Here is a 16,244-nt window from a genome sequence, read left to right on the forward strand (position 1 = left end):
AAGTGTTAAGGATACATAAGGAAAATGTAAATTAAGTTATCACTTTCTAGAATAGTATAGAGGTTCTCCAAAATACAGAAAAATAGAAGTATCATATAACCCAACAATCTTACTTCAAGAAATTCATCTTAAAGAAATGATATTGCTATGATGAAGAAATATCTGAAGCCCAGCACGGTGGCACACGTGTTTAATTCCAGCACTCAGGAAGGCAGAAGCAGGTGGATCTTTGAGTTCAATGCCAGCCTGGATTAAGTGAGTCCAGGACACCCAAGGCTACACAGAGAAATCCTGTCTAGAAAAAAACAAACAAATAAAAGACATATCTGGACTACCATGTTAACTTGAGCAGCATTCACAAGAGCCACGGTATTGAAGATGACTAGATGTCAACAGATGAATAAACAAAAGAAGTGTATATACACACAATGAAATCTCATATACGGGTAGAACTGAAGGACATTGTGGTAAATGAAGTAAGGCATATACAAAAAAAATAAAGCATGATCAAATTTTTGCTTAAAATCTAAAGAATTTGACATAATAGGAACGGGGGATGGGACCTGGAAAATGTTTAAATATATTATATACCTATATAAAAATATCTTTAAGAAATCCTGCACTACATGCAATGAATAGATGCTAATAAAAATAAGAGTAATTATAGAACTCAGTAACAATAAAGAAAATAAAACTAGTTTTGATTCTTTCTAAGTATATAAAAGTTTCTAATGATTCCCTCTTTTTTTGCTTTTTTACTATTATTTCTATTACAGTTTATGCACTTTGTATCCCAGCTGTAGCCCCCTCCCTCACCCCTCCCAATCCTCTCTCTCATCTTCTTCTCCCATGCCCCTGCCCCAGTCCACTGATAGGGGAGGTCTTTCTCCCCTTCCTTCCAATCCTAATCTATCAGGTCTCATCAGGAGTGGTTGCATTTTCTTCCTCTGTGGCCTGGTAAGGCTGCACCCCCCTAAGGGGGAGGTGATCAAAAAGTAGGCCAATCAGTTCATGTCAGAGATAGTCCCAGTTCTCATTACTATGGAACCCACTTGGACACTGAATGGCCATGGGCTACATCTATGCAGGGGTTCTAGGTTATCTCCTCTTTTATTTCTAAGAATACAAATCAATCATTTGTTGGATAGGCCTGTCTAGATTATTATGTAGAGTAAGAGTTAAATTTACCACTTTATAATTTCTAAAATTTTTCCTTCTCTTTTGAACACTTGCCCACTGGCCCATTTTCATTTATCCTATCTAATTTGCTTTTATAAAGAGTATTTGCCCATGAGCAGTGATGGGACATACACTTTGGAGGCAGAGGCTGGTGGGTCTCTGTTAGTTCTAGGAGAGCCAAAGCTACACTAAGAAACCAAGTCTTAAAAAAAGGTATATTTTCATTGAAAATAACTTTAGTAAGGTAGGCTTGGACTCATTTGTGCCTTTTTTTAAAGCATCTAGATATTCAAATATCATTTCTTAAACAGGGAACAGTACAGGAGCTTAAAACAGAGGGCCTCTGAAAGACTCCACCCAGCAGGGTATCAAAGCAGATGTGAGACTCATAGCCAAACTTTGGGCAGAGTGCAGGGAATCTTAAGAAAGAAGGGCAAGATAGAAAGACCTGGAGGGGACAGGAGCTCCATAAGAAGAGCAACAAAACCAAATAATCTAGGCTAAGTGGTCTTTTCTAAGAATGATACTCCAGCTGAGGACCATACATGGAGATAAACTAGAACCCCTGTACAGATGTAGTCTATGGCAGCTCAGTGTCCAAGTGGGTTCTCTAATAAAAGGAACTGGGAATGTCTCTGACATGAACTGATTGGTCTGCTCTTTGATCACCCCCTCCCTTGAGGGGGAACAGCCGTACCAGGCCCCAGAGGAAGACAATGCAGCCAGTCCTGATGAGACCTGATAGGCTAGGGTCAGAGGGAAGGGGAGGAGGACCTCCCCTATCAGTGGACTTGGGGAGGGGCATGGGAGGAGATGAGTGAGGGAGGGTGGAATTGGGAGGGTATGAAGGAAGAGGCAATAGCTGGGATACAAAGTGAATAAACTGTAATTAATAAAAAAATAAATTAAAATAACAAATATCATTTCTTATTGACTAAGAAAAATAAGAATGCTTCTCTTTCTTTGTTTCTTTATCCTTTTCTTTTTTTTTTTCCTATTTTTGAGACAGGGTTTCCATGTGTCTCACTGGCCATCATGGAACTTGTTCTATAGGCCATGATTTCATTGAACTCTGAGATTTTCCTGCTTCACCTAAATGTGCTGGGATAAAAGGTGTGTACCACCAAGCCCAGCTTTTATCTCTACTTCTTACATTTTAAACATATTAATTTATTTCCTGATAAGTAATCTTTAGGCTTTAAGTACTGTTCAACTAACCCCAGAAATGTAGAATACTAATATATTTAAAGTCACAGACAGAGTGTTTTACATGCCTATATCCCCCTTTAGGCTGCTTTGGATCAAACCCAGGACCTTACTAATGTTAGACAAGCACCTATACAACTAAGACACATTCCTAGCCCTAGTCCTTAAATTCTTGGCTATGCGTGTGGTAGGGCAGTGTCTCATAACCCAGACTAGCTTGGAACTTGCTATATAACCATGGTTGCCCTGAAATGCTAATCCCATTGTTTCAATCACCAAGTGTTGGGGTTATAGGCATGCACATGCACCACCATGTCAAGTCTACTTTATGCCTCAAGCATACAAGGCAAGCAAGCATTCTAACAACTGAGCTAACTCCATAGCACCTGATTTCCTTTTTTTTTATACTTTGAGATAGTATAATTTCAATTCTTATATAAGATATATATATATATATATATATATATATATATATATATATATATATACATGCATATATATCAGATAGTAACTCAGTTTTTGTTTTTTCATTTTATTTTTGGGACAACTGAGTGTTTTGAGCTCATTCCATGCCCCAACAGACCTTGAACTTGCAAATCACCCAAGCCTCCCCAAAAAATCTAGGATTAAAATAGGCTTATATTACTCTATGGCACACTGAATTATAAGAGTTTGAGATTCTTGGGCTGGGGATATAACTCAGTCCGTAGAGTGCTTGCCTAGCATGCATGAGGCTCTGGGTTCAATTTCTAGTATGGAATAAAACCAGACATAAAATAAAACCAGAACAAGTGACTGTAATCTTAACATTGAGAGGGTAGAAGGAGTAGGATCACAGAAAAAGGTCATCCTCTGCTAAAGGAGTTCAAGGCAGGCGTGGGGTACATGAGACCCTGTCTCAATAAGAAATAAAAGGAATATGATTCTTCAATATTTAATAAGAAAAAGTACTCCTTCTTTCATCATTTTATAAACAAAATTACTAAAAAGACTTAAGATTCTAATGCTAGAGAACAAGAAGTATGTCTATTTTATAATATGTTTTCATTCTGCAGCAACATGTACAAATTTACTATCTTGAGTCAAATACTTAATAGTATGGTCTCAAGTATTAATGGATAATAAAACTTTTAAAAAGAAGGCATAATGACAACAAATCAAATGCAAAGTTTTATTGTAAGGTTGTATACTAAGAAAACCTAATTAGTACAAAAGCTTATTCCCACAATAGTTTAAGACCAATCTGTTCTCCTAAATCAGTCACATCAAAATACCTAGGTTAGTAAGCAAGAAGAAATAGAGGATCAGGTATGGAGAGATGGCTCAGAGGTTAGGAGTACTGGATGGCTGTTCTTCCAAAAGTCCTGAGTTCAATTCCCAGCAACCACAAGGTGGTCCACAACCATCTATAAATGAGATCTGGTGCTCCCTTCTGGCCTGCAGGAGTACATGCAGGCAGAACACTGTATACATAATAAATAAATAAATCTTTTAAAAAAGATAGAAGGATCATTGAAAATGTATTACTTCTCCCACAAATAACTCAAAGTACATTCTCAGCTAACTACCTAATAGATGAAAGAGGGAATATTATCATAGTCCCCAAGAGTCAGGAAGCATATGGTGAAACACACTGAAAATTGCATAACAGGTAAAGAGGCCACAATCTTTAAAATACTAAATAACTTAATTTGTGGCAAGTTGAAAAGCAGTTGTCAGCATAAAATATTTGTCAAACTAAATATTTTTATTATTTTTTGTTTATTTATTACTTATTACAATTTATTCACTTTGTACCCTGTTGTATCCCCCTCCCTCGTCTCCTCCCAGTTCCACCCTCTCTTCCTCTACTCCCCCTGTGTCCCTCCACTAGTCCACTGATAGGGGAGGTCCTCCTCCCCTTCTATTTGACCCTAGCCTATAAGGTCTCATCAGGAGTGGAAGCACTGTCTTCCTTTGTGGATTGGAAAGGCTGCACCCTTCAGGGGGATGTTATCGGAGAGCCAGACACTGAGTTCATGCCAGAGACAGCCCGTGCTCCCCTTACTAGGGCACTCACTTGGAGACTGAGCTGCCATCGACCACACCTGAGCAAATTTTAGGTTCTCTCCATGCATGGTCCTTGATTGGGATATCAGTCTCTACAAGGGCCCCTTGGCACATTTGTTGTTGTTTGTTTTTTTGTTTTTTGTTGCTCTGTTGGTCTCCTTGTGGAGCTCCTGTCCCATCCGGGTCTTTCTATTTCTCCCTTCTTTCATAAGATTCCTTGCATTCTGCCCAAAGTCTGGCTATGAGTCTCAGCTTCTGCTTCAAGACCTAGATCAGTAGAATCTTTCACAGGCTCTCTCTGGTAGGCTCCTGACCTTTTCCTTGTCTTCTTCTGCTTCTGGATGTCTATCCTGTTTGCCTTTCTGAATGAGAATTGAGCTTCCTCCCTAGGGTCCTCCTTCTTGTTTAGCTTCTTCAGGAATATATATTTTAGTGTGTTTATCCTATATTATATGTCTAATAACCACTTATGAGTAAGTATACACCATGTGTGTCTTTCTGCTTCTGAGTTACCTCACTCAGGATGATCTTTTCTAGTTTCCACCATTTGACGGCAAATTTCATGATTTCCTTGTTTTTAATTGCTATGTAATATTCAGTTGTGTAAATGTACCACAATTTCTGTATCCATTCCTCAGGTGAGAAACATATAGATAGTTTCCAGATTCTGGCTATTATGAATAAAGCCTTGCTTCTAAGGAGCAACAATAGATAATAAGATTGAAGCAGTAATTAAGTCTCCAGTCAAAGAAAATTCCAGGCCCAACCAACTTGTTGATGGTTTTGCCAAATATTAAAATAATAATTAATACTCATTGTTTTCAGTGTCCCCAAGAAATTTTTGAGTATTCTAGAAGGCCAGTGTCACCTGATATCTAAATTAGATAAGGCAATAGGGAAGAAGCTTTTTCTCAAAACAAAATAACACAACAGTTAAGAATAGAACACAACAACAAAAAGCCCTAAATTTAGTTGGAGTTACTATGTACCAGAGTGGTAGTGCAGAGGTGCCCAACAGAGGCAGGTGGATCTCTGTGAGTTCGAGGCCAGCCTGGTTTACAAAGCAAGTCCAGGACATCCAAAGCTACACAGAGAAACTCTGTCTCAAAAAACAAAACACAACAAAACAAAACAAAAAACCAACCAAACAAAATAAAAACAAAACTGCAAGCTTGGATGAAGACTCCTGGGTAAAATTAGATGTAAAGAACCTCAACAAAATATCAGCAAACCAAACCTAACAGCATACTGAAAAGATAATTCACTATTATCAACTGGAATTTGCCTCATTAAAGAAAAATAGTTCAACATATACAAGAGAATGAAACACAAAATCATGACTATTTCAATACAGAAATGAATCAAATTCAACATTGCTCCAAGATAAAATACTGACCATGAATATAGAAGGAATAGCCTTTAATTAATAAAGGCTGTTTACACAAAGTGATAGCATTATATACTAAATAGGGAACAGCCAAAAACATTGACTCTAAAATGTGTAACCTCTTTTATTGTCTTAATGAGAACAATCAATCAAAAAGAAAAAGTAAGTCCAATATGGTGGTTCACAAAATGCCGAGAGAAAGGCAGACTTTGTATAGTTTGAGGCCCACAGGAGCTACATAATTAAGTTTCAGGTTAGCCTGGGCAACTGAGTGAGATCCTATCCCAAAACATTAAAAAAAAAAAAAAAAAAAAAAGATAAAATGTCAGAAGTCTACCAAAAACTCTCAGTGACGTGATGCTACTTATCTGTAATTCCAGCACTCCTTCGGTGAGTCCTCGGAACCCACGAAACACTATCAAATGAACACATCTGTAATCGCAGCTTTCCCATGGCAAAATAGAAGGCGCAGGGAGGAGAATCCTGGGAAGCTACCGGGCCCGTTAGCTTGGAGTCTACAGACTCACAGACTCTTCCTCAACAAGTCCAACCAAGAGCAGAAGAACCGACTCCTACAAGTCACCCTTTTACCTCCACGTGAACATCATAGCATGGGAACATGCACATACACTAAACAGATGTAAAAAAAAATGGGGTGGGAGTGCAATTATCTAGCATGTGAAAGACCCTGAGTTTAATAACAGCCATAAAAATAAAACCGCGTCTGTATCAAATATACACAGGTGGTATTCCTGTCACAATTCCCTAACCAATTAAAATAACTACATAGCATTTAAATTGTTGTAAGAATCAATAGCAATTTAAAGGCAATTTTAAGTATATGGAACAAAATATGTAGCTATGTTCAAATACTATGTTTATTTACTTTATTTTACGTTTTGTAGTGCTGGCAATTAAATACCGGGCCTTTCATACACTAGTAAAAAAAAATCTCTAACACTAATTTATAACCATAGCACTTCTGTCATACAAAGACTTTGAGCATCCATTAATTTAAAAATCACCAGAAGAGGGTCCTAAAACCAATCATCCATGATCCTAAGTGACCAACTGATGTATAAGATTAATAACTGACAAGGCTGGGGATTAGGATTAGGTAGAAGTGGGCCTGTGCTGGTAGTGTACACCTTTAATCCCATCACTACAGAAAGAAGCAGATGGATCTCTGTAAGTTCAAAGCCAGCTTAGTCTACAAAGTGAGTTCCAGGACTATTGATAAAGAATTTTTATCTCTTCAAGGGCTCTTTATGTTTTCTCTTTTTCTTTTTAAGTTTTCAAGAAATGTTTTCTCTGTGTAATAGCCCTGGCTGTCCTGACTCTCACTGTGTAAATCAGGCTGGCCTGGAATGTGGAGATCCCATTCCTGGGATTAAAGGTGTGCACCACCACCTCCTGGCTGTCTTGGGAACCACTAAATCATTGGTTGTCAACCTGTGTGTCTCCACCCCTTTAGAGGTCACATAGCCAATATCCTGTATACCTGATGTTTCCACTATGATTCAAAACAGTAGCAAAGAAAATAACTGTATGTTGGGGGTTCACCACAACAGGATGAACTACATATATTAAAGGGTCACAGCATTAAGAGTGTTGAGAACATTGCTCTAAGTAGACCAAGCTGCCTTTGAACTCACAGATCCTCCTTTCAATGCCTCCCAGTGCTGGCATTAAAGACTTACCCCAGCACAAACATCTTGCATTTGCATCTTCCTTCATATCTTCATAATACTTCTCTAAACCTTTCAACCTGATTTTGTTACTAAACCCAGAAGTTTTGAAATGCACTTTTCTCCAATTTAACAAACATGACACTTGTTTTATTTACACTTTCCTTTGTTAAACTATTAAGTTCTATTTCTGGAAGGTACTTAATTAAAAGTGTAGTGTAAAAATAAAAGGACTAAAATATCTTGTGCATGTTACATACAAAAAATGTAACATAGGAAAAATAAACAATGTTCAACATAGAATTAAACAAAGTTATTTTCATTATATTTTATATGATGAAAACAGGCATATAAATCTGTTTCCTTTTTCAAACATACTAAAATTTGTAGATTATATTAAGAATGTATATATACATGTAACACAAACAATGAAAAAAAAAGGGCATGAATTTGAAAGAGAGGAATGTTGGGTATATAGAAAAGTTGTGGGAGGAACGAGAAGGGGAAAATGGTGTAATAATATAATCTCAAAAAATAAAAGTAAAAATGTACTAAAATGACTAACCCTAATATTACTGCAATTCTGATTCTAGAAATCTATGTAAGGGGCTAGAAACTCAGCTGTATAAACATTGAATTTAAAATAGGTGTTTCAGTTTCCATGTGGCAGTAATTGTAGCACTTCCATCCATTTAATATTTAGTAAGCACTCAATGTATCACATACAAAAGACTGAGGTTGTATTTCAGTTGTAATTACTCACAGGTGTGACAAATATTTCTTCCCCTTCTCCAAATACATAAAAGCAAGGAGTATAGAAGCAACTGGCTACATGCACAACTATCTAAGTATAAATAGGAAAAAAAGTAAATAGAGGGAGAAACCCAACAAAAACAAAGTCTGGCAAAAAATGATCCAAGGACAAGAGACAGGAACCACAGAAAATTAGGGAGGAAGAATGATATAAATATTTCTGACAGAAACTCAGTCATTTACTGTGGGAAGCAAAAGTTCTTTCTCAAGCTGTGGACAGCTGCTTGTAGCGAAAAATGTTTTCGCCCTAGCATTTACCTTGAAACAGAAATAAGCAGGAGGTTTTGCCAAGTTTCTTTAACTTGTCTGTGAGACCTTGGACCATGTCTGCCATACAGGAATGTGGTCTTTGAAAACAAGTTTGACTGTTCCATAAACCCCGTCCTTGTACCGATGTAAGTTAATAGGACTGGAGATAAAAGTGAAAAACATTTAAAAATAGAATCTTAATGCATCATGCCTTTGACTCAGCCTAGAAATACAAAAGCATGCATATTTCTTCTTTTAGAATAGTGTCACTATATAACTAAATGAGTTAAGCCACACCCTTGCCTTTCTAAGGAAAACTGTATGACAATTGCTTTGATACCAAATAGAAAAATTTCTATACTTTTTGCCATGATGGGATAATAATTATTAGCTCTTGAAAAATCACATTCAACTTTTAATATTACTTCTCTAATGACAAACTAGCTCAGCAGATGTGTGTTTCCATGAAATTTTAGTTATCTTAACTATCAGTTTCCACAAACATTAATCTTTAAAAGGATGAAGAATTAACATTTAGTGGTAATAGGGTAATGCCCCAAGTAACAGCACAAATATTGTGTATGCCCCCGTACGAATTTAAGTTATGTTTAATATTAAGTGTTTGAGGTTGTTTTAAATTTCTTCCTGCTTTAAACCTGGCCCAAAGAAAACTCAATTGGAATAGACAAGCATCCAGCTAATGAAATAGCACAATTGAAATATAAAAAAAAATTATAAATCTTATAGTCATCTTTTTTTAAGATATTTTTTTTCATGAGTGTTTTTTCTATATGTATGTCTGTGCAACCTGTGTACGCCTGGAGCCTGTGGAGACCACAGAAGGGTGTGGCATTCCCTGCAACTGGAGTTATAATGGTTGTGAACTGCCATGTGGGTGCTGGGAACTAAACCTAGGTCTTCTGCAAGAGCAGCAGGTACTCTTAACCACTGAGACATCTCTCCAGCCACTATAGTCCTATTTTGCTCATTCACTATAGACATTTAAAAATTCATCCTCGATTAAAGTAACCATACATATATTTAAAGTGTTATATTAGTATGGAGAATGTTATCTTGGCATTAACTCCCAAATTCCTTCAACATGCTCCCTCATCTTCATATAATTAAACTACAAAGCATCATTACTCATTAACTGCATAAAGGATGAGAACATTAGAATAAACAGTGTTGCATGCTTTACAGTACAGGTGAAGTTAGAATTTTTATTTTTAAAACTTATTTATGTGTACAGATATTTTTCTGCTGTGCTATCATGACCTGGTGACCACAGAGGCCTGAAGATATTGTCAGATGCCCTGGAACTGAAGCTGTCATATGGGTGCTATGAATTGAACTTGGGTCATTTTAGAAGAACAACAAGCACTCTTAACCACTGAGACATCTACAGTCCTCAAAGTGTTGTCTGAGCATAAGAGAATCAAAGATTCAAGGTTGCCCTACCACAATTGTAAGTTCTGTATTTTCTGCAGAAAAAAAACTTTAACTCTTCATAGTTTGATCTTATTCTAAAGATCACATCATACAAATTCCTTATTCCTTGAGAATTTCAGAGCATACTTTTATCATATTCTTTCTATATAAAAAAAATTAAGTTCTACAGCATTGTTTTGCCAAAACAATGCAATTCTGACCTTGGGGGCTAGAGAGCTGTCTCAGTGGTCAGAATTGTATTGTATTTGGTGAAAACATTGCTGTAAAACTTTCATTTTAAAAGAATATGATGAAACTAAACTCTATGAAATTCACAAATGATTTTAAAAAAGTAACAAGCACAAAGTCCTGGATTCAATCAGCAGCATCACATAAAGCCAGTCATAGTAGAATAGAACTGTAATTCTGGCAAATTGGATGGAAACAGGAGAATCAGCTCATCAAAAGCACATGTCATCATCTGGTACACAGTGAGTACAAGCCTACTCTGGATTACAGAAACCCTGTATCAAAAAATGTACCCTATTGGTTGGGAATACAGCCCAATGATAAAGTACTTGCTTAAAATATATGTACATAAATTAATAATGAGATTCTAAACATAAAGTTAAAAGAGGGATATATCCATGAGTGTCTAAAAATCTCTTTAAAATAGGAACAGAAGGTAGCATCTTCAAATTGATTGAATGCAAAAAATTGTGTTACTTAGTGATGAAAAATTGTCTAGTTTTAATCTTAAAATAAGGCACAAAGCAAGGATGTCCATTCACACTAGTTCAACCAACTACAGCGTAATGCAAGAAAGGAAAAAAATGAAAAAGTAAACCTATCTTTCTGTGTTGACATCCTCATCCATATAAACAATCTAAAAGTGTCTTTAAAAAATTCATCAAATTTAGTAAATGACTATCATAAGGTCAATACAAAAATAATTGAAAATATGTTATCTATAATCTAGCAACGGAAATCCTCCCAAAATGGAGCCATGGATTCAATGGTATTTGAAAGAAAAGACTAAAAGTTTCTTTGTAATGACTGAACACTGGACTATAAAGCTTATACAAGGGCTAAGGATGAGAAATGGTGAAATGATTTTGAAAAGTGAGATTGAAGTTGGAGGAGTCAAACAGCATAGTCCATGAAGAGTCATACGATTAAGAGAAAAGATGGTGCAAAACAATTACATACCAACATGAAAAATGAACTGAACCACATACCCATTTAGTATGCAAAATAGAAAAACATACAGACTAGAAGAAAATTTAAAACAAAATTCCCAATCTTTAAAAAGGGAATAGATACAATCTTGTGGCTCAGTATGGTGGTAACTCCTTTATCCCCAAGTGCTTGAAAGACGATAGCAGTTTGATTTATTTTTTGAGTTCAGGATCAAGAATATGATAGGGGAGTTAAAACAAGACAAACCTGGTCTACACACTGAGTTCTGGGCTAGCCAGACCTACACTGTGAGACCTTGGTGAGGGAACAGATACGCACAAAACCCTGAATGCTGTGTGCTTTAATTCAAACGGCATTCTAAATAACACAAAGATATAGTCACAGAAGAAAAGGTTAGTCATCTTCAGCGGTTGTAAGACAGGTATTAAAAAAGCAATAGAAACAGTATATCATCCTTCATTATTCTGGAACTTGCACAAATGTACACATTTGTCAAAAACTCAGTATACTGGACAGTTTAAAAGGGAGACTTTTATTCTGCATCACTATACCTTAAAATATGCTTTACTTTAAAAATAGCCAGGCTGTGTACCAAAGGCCTCTGATCCCAGCCACATAGAAAGCAGAGGCAACAGGAGATAGCATAATAAAGGCCAGCTTAGCCTAGAGCAAAACATTGTCTCAGAATCAAAGTATTAAAAAGATACTTTCGGACATAGTTAGTGGTAAAGAGCTTACCGAATATGTATGAGGCCCTAGCTTCATCCTCACAACAAAAAATAAACAGAAGATAGATGATTTATTGAGTGATAAACACATATTAAAAACTAGTAAAGTTTTAATCCTTGCACTTGGGAGGCAGAGAGTGAGTGGATCTTTGTGAATCCGAGGTCAGTTAGGTGTATACAGTGAGTTCCAGGACAGTCAGGGTTTCCAAGAGAAAACTTTTCTCAATATAAAAAGGAAGAGGGGATAGTAGCACATACCTTTGATCCCAGCACTGAGGAGACAGAGTCAGGCAGATCTCTGAGTTCTAGACCAGTCTGGTCTACAAAGTGATTCCAGGAAAGCCAAGGCTACACCAAGAAATCCTGTCTCAATGGGGGAAAAAGGCAATGTAGCTAATTATCTACTTTTTGCAGCTCAGTAAGCGTATATAAAGTATGATAATATCTAATCATGAGCATGAGACAGTAATAAAAACAAGACAGAAAGAAAAGCAAACTATCTTTGGCCAATTATTTGACTTCCCTGGATTTTCTATGCTGCAAACAGGAGAGCTTTAACCTAGTTTCCCAGATATATTCTAGAAATGTTTAGAATCTTTCAAAAAGAAGAAACAGTCTCACTATATAGCCCTGGCTAATCTGGAACTCTGAGTAGACCACTCTGGTCCTGATCCACCTGGGAGTTAATAAGTTCTACTACCTTTTTGAGTATATTAGTATTCCTTTTGAAAAATTGTTTATAAACAAAGCATATTAGCATATATCTGTAATTCCAACGTTTGGAAGGTAGGAAAACAAAAAGGTTACAATGAGGTTATCTTGTACGTGAGATCTTGTCTAAAAACTTTAATAAACCAACACAACAGGCTGGTCAAGATGGTGTACAATTTCATCCAAGCACTTGGAAGACAGATGCAGGTAGATCTATATGAGTAGGAGGCTAGTTAGGGATACACAGGGAGACCTTGTCTCAGTTTTTTTTAAAGCCAACAACAAAAAGTCTTATCTTTTGATCACCTCCCCCTGAGGGGGGAACAGACTTGCCAGGCCACAAAGGAAGACAGTGCAGACAGTCCTGATGAGACATGATAAGCTAGGGTCAGATGGAAAGGGAGGAGGACCTTCCCTTATCAGTGGACTTAGAGAGGGGCATGGGAGGAGATAAGGGAAGGAGTGTGGGTTTGGGAGGGAATAAGGAAGGGGCTACAGCTGGGATACAAAGTGAATAGACTAATTAATATAAAAAATAAAAATTAAATAAAAAATCTTTTGATTTGAAACTTATTCAAATTTTAGGGCACGGTGTATAAGCACTAGGAACTACAGAAAAAAAATATTTTATGGAAGCAGAATACATCCCAGAACCATGGTTTTATAAACACTTTGTAAATGTTAGCTATAATCAAAATGAGGTTATACCTAGATCTATATTCTTGGGAGCTACTAGTAACTAGTAATTCTGGAAAATGATTTGGCCACAGATGTCCTAAGAATAACTAGGAACATGTGAATTTCAGTAAACTAGAACTATGAATCATGGCATTTTTTTCTTAAAAAATAGATCAAGGTACAGAGTGGTTCATGCCTATAATTGCAAGGGGACTGCCTGGTTAAACAGTGAATTCCAATCCACTATGGGAAACAGTAAGACTGTCATAATACAACAAAAAATAAATAGAAAGTTGACTGATATAAAATACATAGTATTATTATAAAATTGACAAAGATATATAAACAGACCATACTTTTTTTTTTTTACTTCTGAAACCTATCTTGAAACAGTTTCCTTCAAAATTTTGTGGAAACTCAATACAGAGACATGGAAATAGAAAACCATATGGCTTAAACTTCCTGTACTATATTTTCAAAAATGTTCTGAGGCAGGGTGTGGTAGTGAAACACTATTCCCAGTATTTGTGAGGTGGATGCACAAGTGGTCAGGAGTTCAAGATCATCCCCTGTTACAGTGAATTAGAGGCCTGCCTAAACTATGTGAGATCCTGTCACAAAAACACAGCAAGTTTCTGCTAAGAAAGGAATTAAATGGACAAAATAGGTCATGAAAATTAAATTGGCTTTAAGTAGAAAATGACTTTAAAATGATAGCCCTGAGGCTTAGTATGTAAAGACACCTGTAGCCAAGTCTGCTGACCTGAGTTTGATCCCTAAGATACAGATGGTAGAAGAAAATTAAAAGTCTACAAATTGTATTCTCACCTCAACACTTGTGTAGTTGCATTTACACACACACACAAACATACACACACTAAAGAAATAAAATTTTAAAATGTAGCTTTAAAAGCATATGGCCCAATTAAGAACTTTTGTGAGGCTAGAGAAATAATTCAGTGGTTAGGAGTGCTTGCTCTTCCAGGACCCAAATTCAGTTACCAGTACCCATACTGGGTGACTCCCAACTACTTGTAGTTATTCCTTGGCAGGGTTCAACACCCTCTTAGGACCTCCTAGGGACCGTGCAGGCACACAGTATACACATACATATATACATATACATAAAAAAATCAATCTTCAAAATCTTAACTCTAAGAATATAAACAGTATGCTTATACTTCAAATTCAATTGTGGCACATACTTTTGGCTATCAAATGAGTCCAAGAATGAATCAAGAATATGCTTATAACTTGTATATCACTTACCCACATTTGGAGGTTTCACATAATTTACAGGTAGTTCTGGAGGTCTGCCTCTGTGTAGAGCTGCAAAAGCAGACCCATTCCATAGTGTACTCTTACAGTCTATAGATAAGAAGACCAAAGTTAGTCAAAGAAAAAAAAACAAAACAAAACAAAACAGTTTTTCAAGTACTTGCCAAAAAAGGACTTGATTTTACACCTTTAGAAAAAGTCACTTGTAAGCCAGGCATGCTGGTGCACACACCTTTAATCACAGTACTCAGAAAGGCAGAGGCAGGTGGATCAAGGCTGTGAGTTAAGGCCAGCCTGATCTACAGAGTGAGTCCAGGGCAGCCAAGGCGACACAGAAAAAAAAAAAAAAAAACTGTCACAAAAGACCAAAACAAAACAAAACAAAAACACAGAGAAGAAAGAAATTCACTTTTACACTTAGAAAAATAGTAGAAATCAGGAAGTTTAAAAAGCTAAAAGCATTTTTAAATTTATTTTTTTATTAATTACAATTTATTCACTTTGTATCTCAACTGTAGCCCCCTCACTTGTCCCCTCTCTCCCTCTCCTCCCATGCCCCTTTCCAAGTCCAATGAAAGGGAAGGTCCTCCTCCCCTTTCATCTGACCCTAGCCTCTCAGGTCTCATCAGGACTGGCAGCATTGTTTTCCTCTGTGGCCTAGTAAGGCTGCTCCCCTCCTTAGGGGAAGGTGATCAAAGACCCAGCCCCTGAGTTCATGTCAGAGACAGCCCCTGTACCCTACTAGGAAACCCACTTGGAGACTGAGCTGCCATGGGCTACATTTGTGCAGGAGTTCTAAATTATCTGCGTGCACAATCCTTGGATGGAGTATCAGTCTCAGGAAAGAACCTATGCCCAGATTTTTTAGTTCTGTTGAATTTCTAAAGTCATGTGATTGTTCATTTGAAACTACACTACTCTCTGAATCTTGCTCTGTAACAGGGTTAAATGTCTAAAAAAAAAAAAAAATCTTACCTTTGGCATCCCTTAACAGAGACTGCCGACCAACACCTAGTAATGTCTGTACCCCAGGAACACTCTGAGGGATCTCCTTATCTAATAAAGGACCAATCCTCTCACAAATTTTAAGGAGGTAGTCTGGAGGAATGTGTGCATTGGCTGCCACCTAAAAAGCATAAATAGAACACAGAGAAAACATACTTAGTTTTAAGGTACCAACTTAACCCATCATAGAGCAAATTATTTCAAAATACGAAATAAAAAAGTAAACTTTCCAGGTGGTAGTGGCACATCCTTTTAATCCCAGCACTCAGGAAGCAGAGGCAGGTGGATCTCTGTGAGTTTGAGGCTAGTCTGTTCTACAAAATGAGTTCCAAGAGAGCCAAGGCTACACAGAGAAACCCTGTCTGTAAAATCCAAAAGAAGGAAAGAAAAAAAAAAAAGAAAGGAAGGAAGGTAGGAAGGAAAAGAAATTTAAAATTTATGTATTTAATTAATACATCAACCAACTTTAAAACAAACACAACAAGGCTAGAAAGATGGCTCAGCATATACAATACTTTCAGAGGGCCCAAGTTTACTTCCCACATCAGGCAACTTACAATGGCCTGTAATACTAAAAACCTAACATGTCTGTCCTTCACACAGACACACACACACACACACACACACACACACACACACACA

The 16,244-nt window shown here is 36.8% G+C and overlaps 1 protein-coding gene across 3 annotated transcripts in view; it reads right to left on the reverse strand.

Annotated features, from left to right (window-relative positions):
* Brwd3 (bromodomain and WD repeat domain containing 3) overlaps positions 1-16,244 on the reverse strand; it is a 114,755-nt gene that overhangs the window by 87,450 nt on the left and 11,061 nt on the right. For all 3 annotated transcript variants that reach the window (XM_055592700.1, XM_055592705.1, XM_055592699.1), the window contains exons 5-6: positions 15,573-15,723; positions 14,589-14,687 (exon numbers count right to left, since the gene is read on the reverse strand). In XM_055592700.1, the coding sequence (XP_055448675.1) occupies positions 14,589-14,687; positions 15,573-15,723 (250 nt within the window). The remainder of the gene's footprint in view (positions 1-14,588; positions 14,688-15,572; positions 15,724-16,244) is intronic.

Source organism: Psammomys obesus, unplaced genomic scaffold, assembly GCF_907164565.1.
Source record: "Psammomys obesus unplaced genomic scaffold, mPsaObe1.curated_primary_1811, whole genome shotgun sequence".
Classification (NCBI taxonomy): Eukaryota; Metazoa; Chordata; class Mammalia; order Rodentia; family Muridae; genus Psammomys; species Psammomys obesus.